This window comes from Amblyomma mixtum, chromosome 2, assembly GCF_055824585.1.
Source record: "Amblyomma mixtum isolate Tamu chromosome 2, ASM5582458v1, whole genome shotgun sequence".
Taxonomy (NCBI): domain Eukaryota; kingdom Metazoa; phylum Arthropoda; class Arachnida; order Ixodida; family Ixodidae; genus Amblyomma; species Amblyomma mixtum.
Window position 1 is genome coordinate 241,806,941 of NC_143013.1, and position 18,750 is coordinate 241,825,690.

An 18,750-nucleotide genomic window follows, 5' to 3' on the forward strand; every position below is an offset into this window, starting at 1 on the left:
GTAACACCACTTGTCAATTCAAAATGAAAATGAAGATGCTCTTTATGCGTACTACTGACCCATCAAATACTTGTGATATGTAGTGTTTGCAGTGATAGCCTTATTCCTGTCATATTTTCTTTTGTGTTGCGAATTGTAACGTTACTGGTCTTTTTCATTTCTCTTTGTAATGCCATATGCATTGATTAACTTTCAACTACTGTGAAAACTGTGCCAAAGAGTTTGTTGAGTTTTAATGTATCTGATCACCCTTCTGTCTTTGATGTGTGACCCGGGGTGAGGCCTCGTCAGGAAGAATGCCAGCAGCTTCTTCCTTTTGTCTCATCTCGTGGGCACGTACTGTGCATACAAGTTCATGTCTGAATAAATGGTTTACTGATTGATTGATTGATTGATTGATTGATTGATTGATTGATTGATTGATTGATTGATTGATTGACTGATTGACTGATTGATTGATTGATTGATTGATTGATTGATTGATTGATTGATTGATTGATTGATTGATTGATTGATTGATTGATTGATTGATTGATTGATTGATTGATTGATTGATTGATTGATTGATTGATTGATTGATTGATTGATTGATTGATTGATTGATTGATTGATTGATTGATTGATTGATTGTTAAGCGTCCACATAAGTTTCCACTCCAAACGTTGTCACGACACAACGGCACATGCCCCCTTGGCGACACCCTAAGGGGACCGGGGCTACCGCTTTAACTAACAAGTGGAAAAGCGCTGGGGCGTTACCTAGACTCAAGGCTCCTAAACAGCGATGCGAAAGGGGCGTCGCTTTTCCTTGGAGGCCACATAAGGAGAGCGCAGACCAGAATAAAATATTGTGAATATACTCATGAAGGGAACAAAAAGTGCACCTAACAACATAGGTCAGGTTTTACCGACATGTGGTCACGTAGGGGGATACACCGATAATGCAAAGTTTCACCGCAGATTAACCATTTAGCTCGGTTTATGCAATTTTCAACGCGAAATTCAAATTGGAAGCCTTCATTTCTTCGATATTACAGTGCTCAGTTATTTTAACATGAAGTACGCTCTTTTGATTCACAGCTTAATCCCACGACACGTCTTGGTCAGCCGTTGGTGCTTTAAATTTTAAGGCAAAACATTTCAGTTGAAAACTGTGAATGGCAAAAAAAATACACCCAAATGGCGAAATTTCTTGACGTATATCATTCTCCGCGTTTTTTCCTTGTGCTCTGAGGAGACCACTCAAAATTTCGGAAGAGCACAAAACTGTGGTCGCGGTACAGCTGATGACTCACCGTTTGAGTTTATAGGGATGCACCGCAGTTGCAGCCACTTAGTGAGTGTTGGCAGCCGTAGAAAGGTAAAAGCATGAGGCCATGTTGCGAAAATTATTAATTTTGTAGCCCTTTCTTTTCAGGGCATGTGTGGCAGCGCTTTCCCTTTTACTCGCTTGTCCTTTGTTCGTTGCGCTGTGTTTAAGCATGTGTGGGAATCTCGCAGTAAACGTAACACTGAAGAAATTGTTCCCGCAGCAATTCTTTCTACAACGAATCAGTTTCAATTTACAAGGGCGCTCAGAAATACTCAGTACAGTTATTGTCGTCGGTAAAAGTGGATTATCTTCCTCTTTCTGCCTCCGTCGACGTCTTCCCCACAATAAAAGATGCATTTATCGGGAACAAAATTTGATTTAAAGATGTTCCCACCAGTCAATTCAAACCTACGACGTCCTTAACAAAAAGAACGGGTTGCCACCATTTTGAAGTGAATGTCGGTACATCATAGCCTCCGAAATCCGCGCCCCAAATTTATGTCGACGCATGCATTTGACTTCCGAAATCGACCGGCGACGGCGGCACCTGTAGTTCGTTTCTTGATTTTTCATAGCTAATAGGATATCCTTTTTCAGTGCGAGTGGTCTGTTTATAATTTGAATGCAGTACCCCATTGATAAAGTCCAACTTCCATTTGCCCTCAATGTCCATGTGACACTTGAATTGGCTTCCTTCACAGGGTCTCTCCGGTTATCGATGGTAATTTTTCAGTACCGCTCAAACAGAAAGGTGTAACAGTTGCGCCTAGCCAGTTGTCACTATGGAGGCTCACAAAAACACTTCAAATTAAAATGATAAAACGAAGCGAGGAAACAAAGCGACAATGATACAGATAGCATGAAGACAAATGCTTTGGTGTGGATTAGAAAAAGAACTCGTGTTAACTGTAGCTTAGCAGACATAATTAGTAGTAAGAGTACTTTTGTGGAGCGTGTAACGCGGAGAATAGGTAACTGCTTGTTTAAATATACAGGCTGTTTACGCTACTTGTGTGATTTGAGCCCAAGTAGCATTTGTATTGGATATGCATTAGGCGGCTTTTGCTCGTTATATTCCGCGTACAATAAACAGCGAAATAAGTGTGAAGAAAATAATACCTCTGGAGCAACACGCTCACATTAGGCTAAACTTGCACCCTCAACCACTAACAGCTTTTTCTTTCGGAATCGCGTTGGAAAGTCATGCTGGTCTTTTCTCTGTCCCCTGTTCCGGAGGGCTTTGCTCCTGCAGATCCTTGCATTAGGTCAAGACGACGTCCTACCATCATATTTAGCGGTCAGCCTAGTCCTATGAAAATAGACTGACCCCAGCTTCATAAGGCAATGCGCCTGCTGCGTGTGACGTAGAACACGAACCGTGGCTCGCCATAAGGTGAACGATCACAGGAAGGAGTCGAAAGGTTGCTTTGCGGACCTTCTGCAAGGACTTTGCATTTGAGGAGAACATGTTTCTTGTTAGTTTCTTTCCCTTGCAACGCATGAAAAGCTCACCATTTGATCGACGGCAGCCAGACGGCCACCAGAGACATCATCTTCTTGGACAGCAGGCTTGAAGATCCAAGAATGAAGATGGCCAACTTTCGTCCACTGCTGGGATTGCTTACTGCCGCGGTTTGTATAAGGTGCGGAAGGAGTTTCGCTTTACGCTTCTTCTTCTGAGGTTCTCTCGAGGGATCTTTCGGTGCATTTAAATCGGATGTAATCGGGCCTACAAGATCGCTCCCTTGGGGTTAATGAGATTTTATTTCGTATGTTAGCGGTGTAAGAGATGATTGTCATTTTGACCAATTACTTTCTGAGAGTCTCAGCCAAAGGAGGCACCTAGTAATTCATAAAGACCTCGTTTGCTCGACTGTAATATGCAGCCTTTATTTTTAATCTACAAGAACAGACCGGAAAGTGTCATACAAATGCTAAGTAAACAGGAGTACACTCACTGCACGTGCTCTAATTATCGTCAACGAATAACATATTTAAACCACGGATTCAGTCACAGTACGACCGTGAAGTCCAAAGTAGGCGATTGTAAAGTCTTTGCTAAAAGTAACCAGGCTGCACGGTTTGCTTCTCAGTCGTATATTAAAGCTATTATGCCAGCCCTCAAGCTCTAAATCACTGTATGGTAAGGAGAACCCCTGTCCTCACCTTCAAAGAACTTTTTGAACTTTCAGGAAGGTGTGAGGGCTCTACTGTACGAATGAGAAGCAAACCATGCAGCCTGGTTACTTTTGGCAAAGACTGTACTTGTTAGCTCCCTTTAAATAACACGGCATTCCCCGGCGAGTCTTCCCCTAAGGACTCGAAGCTTGGTCGCTAACGATAACGACAGCGCAGCAAGCTATGGAGAGCTGGGAAAGATAAGGATAACTTTAGGGGTACAAAGGTAATCTTGCAGATTTGAGGACAAAAGTGAAATAATGATATGCCAGTTAAAATCTCGAGGACGGAAGGGACCTAAATAAGACATTTAATGGGAGGACTAAGCAGCGTGCATCCTTGTGGGTAACATAGTACTTGGCAAGTAAAATGAAGCGTGGGCAGTGGTGGAAGGCGGCACTAAGCTGGAAAGATAAAGAAATTTGCTTAGGATAGAGCGACCGTGGCTTCCATGGAAAGGGCTGGTTGGAGACCGCAAAACAGATCTTCATCTTGCAGCGGACTCAATCTGGCAGAAGCTGGCGATCACGGGAGCACATCACATATGCTAGCGCTTATAAAAATGTTGCGAATAAGAAGAAAAACGCATTTTCAAAAACATATATGTGAATATGAGGCGCTCAGATTGCACGTAAAAGTCAGTACAAATGTTTAAAAAGCTCGCCATGAAGAGACACGTCAGTTTTTGGACAACATGAAGATTTTTTGGTACTGCATCACTATGTTGCTTTATTGCCTTGTTACTTGTCAATTTTTGTTTCCATTTTTTATAACGTTGTATCAAGTTTGATGTAGATTTGTTTAACCCACATCTGCAATAGCCCCATAAAGGGCTGCAGTATGTATAAATAAATAAATAAAATAAAGGCGTGGCACCACTTTCGACAGCCCTTCACCTAGCGTGTTGTTCTAAAGGGATCACTCTCCTTGACCTGCAACACGCTTTCTGCGAAGATTCAAACCTGTCTTGCTAAGCAGTGAAAAGTTGCTAGCACCTGTAATTTAAACCTATTGCCCCGAGAAAGAAACTGCATAGCTAGTGAAGGGCATAGCGAGCGATATCACAAGTGGACGCTTCTAACTGCTACAGTTAAGAACGAACGAGACCGAATCTGAGACAATAATTACAAAGCATACAGTAATCCAGTGCAGATTTGCTCCCTCCAAGTAAGCCAGGCTAACTAATGCTTGCTAAGTACTATTCTTTCAGTCTGTTCGGAGTGATTCCCATTCACCCTATTCTGCATGTCATGGGAGGCCCCGACCACGCCAACCAAAATTTTGATCAAGATGATATTAATGCTGCTCAGCTAGTTTGTTTAATTATGCCAAAACTTAAACTAACCTCCCTTTTTGGTAGTTATAACCTGCTGCCGCTTCTAGTGCGCTTGATATTCAGACAAGGCATATAACTTACCAGACTTCCATTATAGAAAATTGGTAAATGCGCAGTATTTTCAGTGCACATCAAAGAACGAGCACAGAGTAACGCTCAGCTCAATCCCAGGACCAAGTGTGTTCTATGACTCGTTACCATCTTATCCCCTTTATTTCCCTCCACTTCGAATTGACTTTAATTGAAATGGTCGTTGAATATAATCGTATATTTTTATCCTATCACACTTATTTCTCCCATAACTACCCTTAAACGTTTCTCATTTTAAAGTATCAGCAAGAAACTATTTTATTGGCTTTTCTAGCCAGCTCAGCTGCACTGCAGATGCAACCTTCTGCCGATAGGTGACGCTTCAAATTCGGCAATATCGAGGGCTTTTCAGCGTGATTTTTTACGAGCCCCTAGCTTTACTATTCCAACACACGTCATCAACTGATTGCGCTAGTTAACAGGAGCACAGGAAAATTTACCAGGTCACTGCCATGCCATTCTGCTTGCAAAAGGAGGGGAGAAAGAGGGGGGGAGGAGTGTAGCGACCTCCTAGCATAGTAAGCAGTTATGCTTCAGTTGCTTCACAGAAATGTCCTGACCATCAAAGTATCATTTGAAAAGAAACTGCGCTACATATCTACAAACTGTAATGCCCATAAGAGAGTGAAAACTGAAAAATTGGCAGTGGTTTCGCTTTGGTTAATCCTAGAGGATTGCGAAACCAATGAGGAGAGAGACAGTGAGGCGATGGAGAGCGCGCGGCAGCGGCGGCGGCCCCGGCACGCTAGCTTTGCGCTGCTACTGCGCAACTGGCGAGCGCGACGGCGGCACCTCTGAGTCAGCCGCGCAGCGACGGAGGCGGCGCGCCGGCTGTGCGCCGTGTGACGTCACTGCTCCTAGCGCATGCGCAGCATGGCCTTTCGTCAGCTCGGCGAAATGGCTCGGCGACTCGCGTAGTGTTGCTTTCGCAACAGAAAAAAAAAGTCTCAGTGAAACGGTCAAGTAAAGTTCTCGCTTAGTTACCAGGGACATCATTTAATGCAGCTTTCAAAGCATTACTAATGTTGCTACAGCGCCAACATCCGTCTAAAACCCCTCTTATTTAATTTCGATGAAGGCGGAATTCTAGAGGCCCGTGTGCTGTGCGATGTCAGTGCATGCTAAAGATCCCCAGGTGGTCGAAATTTCCGGAGCCCTTCACCACGGCGTCCCTCATAGCCTAAGTTGCTTTGGGACGTTAAACCCCAATAAACCAAACTAAACCAAACCCTCTTCTGGAGCTAGCTTTTTCAAGTATTAATCGATGAGCAAGCAAGGTGCGCAGTATGTCAAGTGATCAGTTTCGTTCTTTTCAGCATGAAAGGCTCACAGCTGCCGAATTGCGAGTTTCACCCATATTCCCACATAGCCTAGCAGTTCACGTTTCAAATATAGAAGGCTGCGTGTCGCGGCCCTGGGAGCCGTGGGTTTATTTGTTTGTTTCACTGCGTTAGCAGTACAGCCCATCTGCCGAAAAATATCCGCGTACGTGTGTGAAGCTGGGAGGGAGCATCCTGCCTGGTGGGTAAACATCCAGGTACCCGCAGGTAAAATGCACCTCCCTCCTACGAGTCTCTACCCATCTCCACAATCAAAAGCTTCATCCCCCACCTCCACCCTCCAGCAGCCTCCTCTTTTGTCACGGGATACGAAAATAGCCTAATGTATACTCTAGGCGCATAAAGTGCGAAAGGAGCAAGGGACTCGCAGAACGGCACGAGCGAGCACCGTCTGTTGGTCCATCGGTATGAACCACTGCTGTGCAGCACCCTCACCAGAGCCGAGTAGATTCACTCTTTTACCCGAAGCTCTCACGCGCTTTTTCTAATCCGCACGGCGACTCGACCTCCACCGCCTCGCGCAGCGCAGATGGAGAAGCACTTCGCCTTTGCTGTGAATGCTCTCCGCCTCATCCCACGTAGAGCTAGTTATATTCCTCCTCACCCATCTTCCACGCGCCGTCGGGGTCATATGCGGACCAGGGCGAGCGCCCGGCGGCACGTAATCTGAGCGCCAGCGGCGACAAACTCCGCGGCGTAGGGTGCCGTGATGTCCTCTCGCCTCCGCTACCGCGGCGAGCGCAGAAGCGCCATCTATCGGCGCGACGCACTGTGGAAAAAGGTTGCTTGTAAGAACAGAGACGTACATTAGATTAAACTATTTTTATTCCTTTATTTTGTGCGACAGCACGCTTTTTCGGAATAAATAAATGGTCTAAAATACATGCGGACAATAGCATTCCCTGTGTAACTAAGTAACACCTGGTGGGGGTAATTTGGTAAGACCCGTAAAAATACTCCTTGCTGCTCTATTAAGACAGTCCAGGCGATGCCACTCATCGCGTGTCATTTAAAGGAATTTGGCTTGATATGTTAATTTTGACTGGTTAATTGAAGTCACTCGCACGAAAAAGGAACTTTGCGAAATCAAATGCGTTCCTATGTGGCAAGGTAGAGAGCTAGGAAACTTGGTTCTCTTTTATTTTAATAAGAAACAGCATTAAAGTATGCGGGACAAACGAAGAAGCCATAGGACGAGCACTAACTTGCAACTTTTGCGCTGTTTTTAGCAGTGTTTTTTTTTATTATTATCACATCGGTAAGGTCGCCGAGAAAAGTTTCACTTTGTACAGTAGGCTGCTAGTAGATACCCACTTGTAGCTTTTTTATGCATGAAAATCAGTTCTGACGAGTTCTAAAGACCTGAAGAAGTGAACTTCAGAACAGCAAGGCCGTCAGAAGCAGCTATCAACCCATCCGACTGAATTTTTATCCCCTGTAACGTCGATAAGCACTGCATCGCTCCTCGCTGCGACATATTAAATTTTCGGTTTGGTTTGGCTTAGTTTACGGGGTTTAACGTCCCAAAGCGACTAAGGCTATGAGAGACGCCGTAGTGGAGGGCTCCAGAAATTTCGACCACCTGGGGTGCTTTAACGTGCACTGACATCGCACAGTACACGGGCCTCTGGAATTTCTCCTCCAAAGAAATTCAACCGCCGCGGCCGGGATCGAACCCGCTTCTTTCGGGTCAGCAGCCGAGCACCATAACCACTGAGCCACCGCGGCGGCTAAATTTTCGGATGCAGAAAATTCAATAAAGTACTGCTATCCTCAGAAATTTATTGTCGTGCTGCTTCGCTCACATTTTATGGGCTCTATTAGCAACCATCAAGCTCTGAGGAGTGTGTTCGAAGGTTTGCAAAGCTACCACGAGAAATACATTGTCGAAAAAAAGCGCCACACAGCGGAACAAGGGTGAAAGCAACGTGTACACCCATCGTGACAGTTTTCTGTCACGATCTCAAAAACTTTGGTTTGAGGAACGCCCAAATCATCAGCAATCACTCTGATACTCATTCTACAATCACTGTTAAGTAAATGTTTCACTCGCTACACATTTTCGTTGGTCTTGCTGGTCGAAGGGCGTCTGGAGCGGTCGTCTTCCTCCACTCTTTCCTTACCTTCTCGGAACAGCTTGTGCCACTCAAAAAACACCTGATCTACCCATGGAAGCGTCACCGTAGGTCTCCTTAATCATGTTGTGAGTCTCTTTGCCCGTTTTACCAAGATTTACTGAAAATTTGATCGCGTATCGCTGATCCAGTACACGCTCGATGATTCTGCGTGACGAGGCGTTTCGACAGGGGTTCACAGTACAAGCGACCTCCTCTCTTCAACGGCCGAGAGCCGACTACCGATTTTCCCCAGCATTCCCAATATCCCCCTTCAACGATCCTGCACGCGCAGACCACCTCTCGTCTGACCGTTCACCCAGGAAAAATCCAGTCCTACTACTTTCAGAGCAGACCCTGTATACGACCTTCTTCTGCAGCGTGTGTATGTGTTCTGCTACGGTTTGTATGTCCCGTTTAGTAGCTTGCAAGGCCAGCTACTAGTTTCAACGGCCACGATTACACTGTAAATTTCCCTTAAAACACTGCTCATGAAGTGATCTGCCTCTTATTTTCTTCTCGGCGTATATGCCAGGACAATACTAAACATTGACTGTTATAAACAGAGGGACTGTAGGGCAACTTGGGTTATAAAATCCACATTATATTTGAAGAAAAACTTCCTTTCATGGTTGTGTGAGAGACAGTTTAAAATTACAACTGCACCACCTTCAGCAAAATTAAGTGCATTATAAGCAAGGGCAATCAAGATAAAGTGACAAACGTTCAGTCCTGCTTAAAAAATCTCCATACAAAATTTCCAAGAGACCAAAATTCAACCAATGTCTGTCAGTGAGTTCTTGAAGAGTACATGTGTATTCTGAGGCTCCTGTAGTAGATTTAATAATATCCTCTCGGCCTTCTTCTCCATAGCATTACCTGCGCAGCGCCTATTACGTCTATAACACATAATGAAGCTGGTGCCGGTAAGCTGCAAGCAATAGATGTTCATCCAACTCTTACTGAAAGAGATGAGAGCTACGAAAACGATTCATACGAAGGCAGCCAGTCAAAAGAAGGCAGTGAGTCGGAAGAAGACAGCCAATCGGAGGAAGACAGCCAGTCGGAGGAAGACAGCCAGTCGGTGGAAGGCAGTCAGTCAGAAGAAGGCAGCCAATCGGAGGAGGACAGCCAGCCGGCGGAAGGCAGCCAGTCAGAAGACAGCCAGTCGGAAGAAGACACCCGGTCAGCGGAAGACAGCCAGTCAGAAGAAGACAGTCCTTCAGAAGAAGGCAGCCCGTCAGAAGAAGACAGCCAGTCAGAAGAAGGCAGCCAGTCTGCGGAAGACAGCCAGTCAGAAGAAGACAGTCCGTCAAAAGAAGACAGCCCGTCAGAAGAAGACAGCGAGTCAGAAGAAGACAGCCAGTCAGCGGATGACAGTCCGTCAGAAGAAGACAGTCCGTCAGAAGAAGACAGTCCGTCAGAAGAAGACAGCCAGTCAGAAGAAGACAGCCAGTCAGCGGAAGACAGTCCGTCAGAAGAAGACAGTCCGTCAGAAGAAGACAGCCAGTCAGAAGAAGACAGCCAGTCAGCGGAAGACAGTCCGTCAAAAGAAGACAGTCCGTCAGAAGAAGACAGCCAGTCAGAAGAAGACAGCCAGTCAGCGGAAGACAGCCAGTCAAAAGGAGACAGTCCGTCAGAAGAAGACAGCCATTCGGAGGAAGACAGCCGGCCGGAGGAAGGTAGCCAGTCGGAAGAAGAAAGCCAGTCGGAAGAAGATAGCCAGTCAGAAGAAGACAGCCAATCGGAAGAAGGTAGCCGATCGGAAGAAGGCAGCAATTCGGAAGAAGACAGCCAGTCAGAAGAAGACAGTCAGTCGGAGGAAGACAGCCAGTCGAAGGAAGGCAGTCAGTCAGAAGAAGACAGCCAATCGGAGGAAGACAGCCGGCCGGAGGAAGGTAGCCAGTCGGAAGAAGACAACCCGTCAGAAGAAGACAGCCAATCAGAAGAAGGTAGCCGATCGGAAGAAGGCAGCAATTCGGAAGAAGACAGCCAGTCAGAAGAAGACAGTCAGTCGGAGGAAGACAGCCAGTCGAAGGAAGGCAGTCAGTCAGAAGAAGACAGCCAATCGGAGGAAGGCAGCCGGCCGGAGGAAGGTAGCCAGTCGGAAGAAGACAGCCAGTCGGAAGAAGACAGCCAATCGGAAGAAGGTAGCCGATCGGAAGAAGGCAGCAATTCGGAAGAAGACAGCCAGTCAGAAGAAGACAGTCAGTCGGAGGAAGACAGCCAGTCGAAGGAAGGCAGTCAGTCAGAAGAAGACAGCCAATCGGAGGAAGACAGCCGGCTGGAGGAAGGTAGCCAGTCGGAAGAAGACAGCCAGTCGGAAGAAGACAGCCAGTCAGAAGAAGACAGCCAATCGGAAGAAGGTAGCCGATCGGAAGAAGACAGCCAGTCAGCGGGAGACAGCCAGTCAGAAGACAGTCCATCAGAAGAAGACAGCCAGTCAGAAGACAGCCAATCGGAAGAAGGTAGCCGATCGGAAGAAGGCAGCAATTCGGAAGAAGACGGCCAGTCGGAAGAAGACAGCCAATCGGATGAAGACAGCCAGTCAGAAGCAGACAGCCAGTCAGCGGGAGACAGCCAGTCAGAAGAAGACAGTCCGTCAGAAGAAGACAGCCAGTCAGAAGAAAACAGCCAGTCGAAAGAAGACAGCCAGTCAGAAGAAGGCAGCCCGTCAGAAGAAGACAGCCAGTCGGAAGAAGACAGCCAGTCAGAAGAAGGCAGCCAGTCGAACGAAGACAGCCAGTCAGAAGAAGACAGCCCGTCAGAAGAAGACAGCCAGTCGAAAGAAGACAGCCAGTCAGAAGAAGACAGACAGTCGGATGAAGTCAGCCATTCGGAAGAAGATAGCCAATCAGAAGAAGACAGCCAATCGGAGGAAGGCAGCCAGTCGGAAGAAGACAGCCAGTCGGAAGACGAAAGCCAGTCAGAAGAAAGCCAGTCGGAAGAGGGCAGCCAGTAAGAAGAAGGCAGCCAATCAGAAGAGAGAGGATAATTAAATGAGAATAGCCAATTACGGTTTTGTCAGTGATTGTCTGTAGCATCGATTGGCCACCTCCATGTGATGGGATTAAATAAAGGAAAAAATTTCACGGTACCTTTGAACTTCATTGTGTTTGTCACTTCTGTCTGCTTATTTAAGGCTGAACTCCATGTACGCGAAAACTCACGCGAACGCGACAGCGGCAAGCGACACCGTCGCGCGAAGCGAAATACCCGTGTCGCTTGTCCTGTCGCTCGGATCTGCACTCACAGAAAATTTCGCTCGTCGCCCGGAAGTTGCCAACGCGATTAGCCAATAGCAGCTAATCTGGCAGCGTACGTCACTACCGAGCCTCTTGCCGGCTCTGGCAAAGATGGCGCTGGCTCTGGCCTGGAATCTTGCTTCACCACCGATTCGTCGTTGTCGCTACGCTGTGCCCCACGTTCACGGCGAACTAAATGCTCACGAAGCTTTAGCTTTCTCTGAACTTGCGTCAACCACAAAATTTTAGCGATAAAACACCCCGGATTTTCAGATTGCTTGTGTTTACTGTGCTGCTAGGCTTAGCGAGTATGCGTCGTTTGAGGTCAGAAAGCGCGCGAGGTTCAAACAGGTGTGCGCCCCACGCTCAGGCAACATGGCGGCGCCCGTGACAATAACATAAAATGACATGCAATGACATACAATGACAAAGCTGTAAACACGTTTTATTTGACATTTTTCTGCCCAAAATTTTAATCCTTGCAAATAATGTGACTTGTTATAACGCAAACAGCTTTGCGATGTATTATGCCAGCAACACTGATCGTCGTCTCCATTTCGCGTTCGCGTTGTCGTGTCGCTATGCATGGAGCTTGGCCGGTGGGCGAAGGAGCGACAGCCAGCCGTCGTCGCCGCGCCGCCTCGTCGCGTCGCTTACTTTTTCGCGTACATGGAGCTCAGTCTTTACGCTGCAGAACCGCCTAAATAAGATGGCGCCTGCGCACTCAAAGGTAGGTCTCAGAATTAGAAGGCATCCTTCATTAACAGCACTATTATAATGCTATAAAATGAATATTTCAGGGTGATCTGCATTTCTTCTGTCCCTGGGCACATTTATTGGGCGGTCACTGTAGTAAAAAGTGGCAGAACGCCTCCTTTTGTGCGCTAACGCTGACGCCCCGCTTAATTCATTTCATACTGCAAGGAATAAATGTCACATTTTGATTTTCATTCCTCACAAGCAATACTAGCAAGAAAGTGTGTAATGCATATTCTTTCCTTGATTGCGTATTTACTGCGCCGCAGATATACTAAGATCATGAAGACGTTTCTTGGCACAGCTGTATTAAAACGCCTGATTGATTTTTCTTGGTGTCATGACAACAGATATCTTGTATGAGGATTGACGTCAACGGCTGGATTTCTTGCAATACAATGGTATGCAAAGAGCAGCTTACAGTAAGGGAAGTGATGTGCTTTGATGCCTTTGATAGATCGCTGAAGTTAACGGCAACTGCAGCTTTTTACACACCGTGGTCATTTGTAAGTACGTTGAAATCTAGCCGACATGGTCTTTCCGCCATACACTGTCTACTGCGTATAAGCATCAGCAAGTTCCATTGAATTTCTTGTTCATAATCATTTTGGATGATTAGTTATTTTAAGTAGTGGTAAGTGGAGTCCGAATTTTTGTGTTTTCAGCAAATATCGAAGCGCTAGGCGGGAGAGTTTGTGCATTCCCTTCATTTCAACTACAGCGCTACACGCGCAGTACAAACGGGAAGTGGAAAGAGCTGTGTTGTCCACTTCCGCTTTGTCTTTTCTGTCGCGCGTTGATTGAACTACTGGAGAATGTGAAATTGCTTAGAATAGTTTATTTTACAGTTTGTAGCATTGACAAAGATAGCGACATAAATTCTAACTGGCAAATTTATTTCACGTACTAATTACAAACTTCCGTTCTCAGTCACATTCTCTTCCTTTCGTTTAGCCTTTAACCAGGTGGCAGAAATTTGGACCTTCTAGCGTTCCACACGTGCGTGAGTGCGAATACGACGAAGTGCTGTCATTCTTTTAATGTTACAATAATTTATATATAACACATGATTTTTAAAGTTCCCTTTAAAAACCCAAGTGAATGCCTCAGCCATGGGTGAACATTGATCGATAATGAGACAGTAATATATTACTGCGTCATTACCGATCAATGTTCATCCACTTGGATTTTTGACTGTCACTGTAAGCAATGACTACAAGCATAATTATAATTATGCTTGAAGTTATTTTCCTCCAACTAAAATTCACGACGCCGTCCTCACACTTTGGCCATGCAGGAAAAGGTAACGGCTTTTCTTCGATTCCTAAAGGTGATTAGATTAAACTCTTTATCACCGATATTTTAACGGTGAGCCACCTACAAAGCGCAATAATAATGTTCCTAATCCTTGAGAACCTAGCAGTAATATCAACAATACCATGTGCCGGTCAGGACAGGCAACGGTTGACATGTGGGGACACAAAGGAACGCTGGTGCAGAATTCAGATTTTTTTGTGCCCACAAGCAGAAGGCGTAATAGGAGTAAGTGCACTCGAAGGTCGTCGCGGTCGCAATACTTGCGGCCTTCGGCTGCGCTTAATTTAAGAATGGCGGCGAACTTTCGAGAGAAGGGCGCTTAAACAACACTAATCACGAGCTTCGTCGAAGCTGTTGTGCGTGGTCATAGTCGTTGCAGGAAAATCTGACCTCGTCTCGCGTGACGTCTGCGTCACGCGTGGCGTCTGCGTCACGCGTGGCGTCTGCGTCACCACCGAGAGATCGTCCCGATCAGAAATTCAAAGGAACGGCAGATAATAAGATGCAAAGCATGACGACTGGCGGGGCAGGATGATGGGAGATAGAAGAGAAGGCGAATGGCTTTCCGCTATGGTGCATGAGATGATCAGAGGAGCGTTGGCCCTCTACGTTGCTTTGCCACATGTCGACAGGCGTCGACGGCGGAGACACAGGACCGCACCGAACAGCATGAGCTTGAGGGGCTGTGTGCTCACGTGTGTGCGGTTTCTCGTGTCAGTGGGGTCGTAGCGTCACTGTCACCGCAGCGTCGCCTTCGGTTTTGAAGCGAAGGCGTCACTACGCTAGGTGAAGCCAGTTTTGCGGTGACCCCGTTTCACCTTCTAATGACCTTGAGCTTCAAAGCAACGGAAAGGCGCATATAACTGACCCCATTGGACAGACGACACCTTAGACTCGCTTTAAGTATTCGAAACCGATGAAGCAGGAGCTTCGAAAGCAAAGGAAAGGCGTATAACTGGCTCCTTGAAACAGTGTTCACCCCAGTCGTGCTTTAAGCTACGTGGCGGTAGTGACGGACGTACGCTGCATGCGTTGGCATTGACAACGTAGTGGAAGACACGCGGCACTGCAGCAATAGGCAGCAGCGTTCATTGGGTGAGCAAACTCTCGCGATCAATAATTAAATGCCACCTGCCAGGGTGGCAGGGTGGGCGAGCTGCCTATCCAGTGTCCGGAGCGCACTCAACGTTACAGATGCCAAGACGTGTATGGTTGCCTGATGCGCCATAGCTCGCGCTCGCTAACCAGGTTCGGCGGTAGTTGAACAGCAGCTAATTATTTCGTCTTCTTAGGTCTGTGCTGAGGGAAGGGGGGGAGGGGGGGAAGCGGTGTGGTTGGTTCTGGTCTGGCTGGTCGGGGTATAGCCGGGCGGCGAGTACCACGAACTCACACCTGACAACCAAGGTTGACGCAGGGTGTCCAAGATGCAGGGCCAGGACGAGGAATGCCCGCGCCTGTACCGAATGTTACGGACGACATGACGTATGGTGATAGCTCAGCGGAATGCGCCACTGCCCGCTTCTTAGCCTTCGTAGTTGGTGACAGTATGTGCCACAGTAATCGCTCTTGAAAAAGTTTAACAAACTCTTCTGCTGATTTTGCCGTATGTTTTAGAGTCCGCGCAGAGAGAGTGAGGAGTAGAAAAGACGGAAGGGCGGTTGATCAGGAAAGGTCCATGGGAAAGGTGCTGGTTTGCTGCACTGCACTGTGGGAAGGGGAGAGCTAATATATGCAGGGGAAGAGAGAGGGTTCGTTGACGGAAAAGGCAGAGAGGTTGGCCGGAAAAATGAATATCTGGCCTGCTACTCTGCACTGGGGAACGGGAAGAAGGGAAAAAAGAGGGTCACGATGGGGGATGATGATGATGGGAGGAGGCGGACGAAAAAAGACAAGGCACACTTGCCAACATCACGGACGCGAGGCCCGTGTCGCTTAAAAAGCGTGGAGGTGGAAAGAGAACCTATAGTTAAGAATCAAGCACAAAAAGAATGATTATACTTTGGTCACGACGGAGTCATAACCACAATCTCGCCACTACCTTTAACAGCCCGGAACCACCTGCTACGGGAAGAAAACCGCTCAATATTAAAAAAAAGAAAAAAGATTTTCAACCGGCAGCATAGTTTGCGTCTGCTGCCGGAACACAGACGCAAAAGAACATGCCGATAACCAGCGCCTTAAGCTTATATCACCTCGAGCAACCTGACAGTGATGTCGATCTTGCCTGATCTTGACGCAAGCCACCTTGACAAACATTTCATGTTCCGCAGCTTAGTGCGACGTGTAGCGCGCAGGCAGTCTCTCTTTGTTCCTTGCGCGAACCTGCAGTCGTCTGGGTATTATCACCGCAGCAGTGGCGCCAAGTGTGCTGCTTGACGTTGAAGCAAGAGTCACGCCGTACTTCAATTGGGAGTCGTTTCTGATGCTATCCATGTAGGTATACGTGATAAGCGTTCTGATGCCAATGCCATAGTGCGATGATTTCAGGCGTTAGCATCTATGCGACGTACAGAGCAGCTCCTTCGTTCAGTCACAGTGCCCGCAAGCCACTTCGACATTCTTCTGTAGTTCTTGGCCAAAGCCGAACCGGCCAATGTAAAGGCACGAGAAGTGAAGCTGCATACGTCGGAGTGCACGTCCACGCCTAACGAGACAAGAAAGTGGCGGGAACTGCTTTAGTCGTTGCATAAGGAGTAGTTCTGCTTGTCAATAGCAAGTTCTCACGTATTGTTTCCACACTGCCAGCGATGATTTTTATTGCGTAAGCAATGCTGCGCCAGGTTTCGAGCCGTCGCGTAGCTCCCGGCGGTGGCCGAGGTCAGATGGAGCGCCGTTGCCATAGCAACCGTTTCAGCCGCGCTCCAGCAGGCGGCAGGACCGTCTCTGCGCCGCCGCCGCTGCCGCGCGTCGGCGCATGTGTCGGGATGTGGAGAGAGGAAGCGGGAGGGAAACGGGGAATAAATACGCACGTTCGCTTGCTTACGCAACTTGCCCCCCCCCCCTCCCGGACGCTCATGCGGACCACTATCCCGTTTTCTTTCGCTTTCACTAAAGCTTACCCAATCACTAAAATTTATTTTAGAGGTCTGTGGTTAACAATTAAAGATCAATTTATTTCACATGTTTCTAATCTTTACTGGTCGCATTTAATGTCAGTAACAGCTGCAGAATTGGCTTTCGATACGTTTTCATTGCTCTATACCAGTGCCCAAGCAGTTCCTCTAAAATTGTTAAGTGTCGTAAAACATATTCCCTTTCAAATAACCCTTGGTTAACAATCGGCCTGCTAACTCTATACCGAATTCTGCTGCAGAACACTATAACCTTTTGTTAACGTAAATATGAAGTATATTTAATTAGATATTACTATTCTACAATTTAAAAAGATATAGGATTTAATTCCTGCACCGTGAGAGCACCTTTTGCTACTCGCCTTGTTGTCCAAACTGAAAACATTCGCCAATGCTGGAGTATTTACGCCAGCAGGGTTGCTATAGGCTGCATTCTGGCACAGATCTCATTTCGCACTAGAATAGGAATTTTCAGCCAAACAATGAAGCTGACCATGAAGTTCAAGCTTCATGGCATCCTGCCTGCATGGTCAGAGGCACCCTTTTTCCCTCTAGGCAATTTCAAGAGGATGTGTTCTTGTGTGCACAGTGGGAAAGATTAATTTCCAACCAGTACTCATTCTAGCCAACAGGAAGAGAGTGAAACAATTCTTTTAAAGGGGTCGTGAAACGTTTTCCGAAAATTTTGAACGACGTGTGTATTTGGAATTCTGACCCTTCATTCTATAGTATACTTTGGTTCGTTTCATCGTCTGGGTTGATTGAATAGCGAAAAAAACTAAATTTCGGTTTCCCAGCGCGCGTCCCCCTCAACTCACAGAAAAGGTCATTTTAAGAAGCCAATCAGAGGCTTCTGTCGTCAACACAACATGGCGGCGTAGCGAGGCCTGTTTAGCCATAGTTGACCGAGGTTACAGCACGCATATTGACTCGAATGTGGCACCGTCGTCTGCTCAGAATGGAGTCTGCTAGCTCTCAAGCTGACACATGTGCGAAAACTTGGACGGCGCGCCGCACCAGTCGCCGCTTGCGAACTGCCGCCTACAGCAAGCAGGGACACGGAGCGGCAAGCATCTTTGCGCCACTTGACTCATGCCCGGCCCACATCCGGTGTAACACTTTGCCACCGCACACCAGCGCCTGCGCGCTGCTTGGCTACTGAAGTTCGCACCAGAAAAGACAAAATAGCGATGTTATCAGAAAGACTGCCGGCTGTACTCGGGCGGCCACAAAGCATGCCTACCCACGTAGCGCGCTTTCGGCAACGGCGCTGGACGCGGGCGCGCCGGACGACGAACAGCACTGCTCTCTGGCTGCCCTGGTCGTCGCTAGGCCTGTTTTGCACCGAAGTCGCGGTGGACAGCGCTTCGGAAGTAGCCTGGGTTATGATAAAATGCCTGCTTTTGGCATCGCTTTACTGTCAACAGCATCGTCTCACAACAAAACATATGGTCATTGTTGCGGTGCGCTCGGCAGCGGAGCTATATAGCGGACGCCAGGCGCGCAAGCCGGACCGCAACGGCCGCGGGCAGCGGCAGCTGAGCGGCGGTTGTGGCAAGAATTTTGCTCGTATTACAGTTGCTGCTTCTACCAGCAACTCGGCATTGTACAACGATCCTCAAAAATGATCTATTTTCCACACTTCTTGCTCCCAAAGTTTATTATTTACATGAAGAAAAATATTTAGCTCATTTTTATGACGCCAGCGGACGGGATCCAGGTTTGCCGGCCGGCCTGCAGCCTCGCTGTATTTCACATTCGCACCAGAAAAGACAAAACAGCGCCATGCTATCAGAAAGGCTGCCTGTTATATTCGAGCAGTGGCAGCATGCCGAGCTTTCGGCAACGATGCCGCCTGCGGACGCGCCGGGCGATGAAGCTGCGATCGAGGCTTGCCGGCGGCCCTGGTCGTCGCTAAGCCTACCTGGTTTTGCATCGATACTATCGATACCGCAGCTGAGGGAGCTTCGGAACTGGTCAGCGCTGTAAAAG

The 18,750-nt window shown here is 47.4% G+C and overlaps 1 protein-coding gene across 1 annotated transcript; it reads left to right on the plus strand.

The window, feature by feature from the left end:
- Positions 1 to 2,814: 2,814 nt before the first annotated feature.
- On the plus strand, positions 2,815 to 11,474 carry LOC149363138 (uncharacterized). The gene is made up of 2 exons (XM_089573369.1): positions 2,815 to 2,954; positions 9,243 to 11,474. Exons 1-2 carry the CDS (start codon positions 2,896 to 2,898, stop codon positions 11,329 to 11,331), a joined length of 2,148 nt encoding a protein of 715 aa, XP_089429495.1. The 5' UTR covers positions 2,815 to 2,895; the 3' UTR covers positions 11,332 to 11,474.
- The last annotated feature ends 7,276 nt before the right edge of the window (positions 11,475 to 18,750 follow it).

Bases quoted from the DNA above. Each gene is read 5' to 3' on its own strand.
- LOC149363138 (XM_089573369.1), top strand. From the start codon at position 2,896: ATGAAGATGGCCAACTTTCGTCCACTGCTGGGATTGCTTACTGCCGCG. The intron at 2,955-9,242 runs GTGCGGAAGGAG...TCTTCTCCATAG, and splicing joins ACTGCCGCGGTTTGTATAAG to CATTACCTGCGCAGCGCCTA.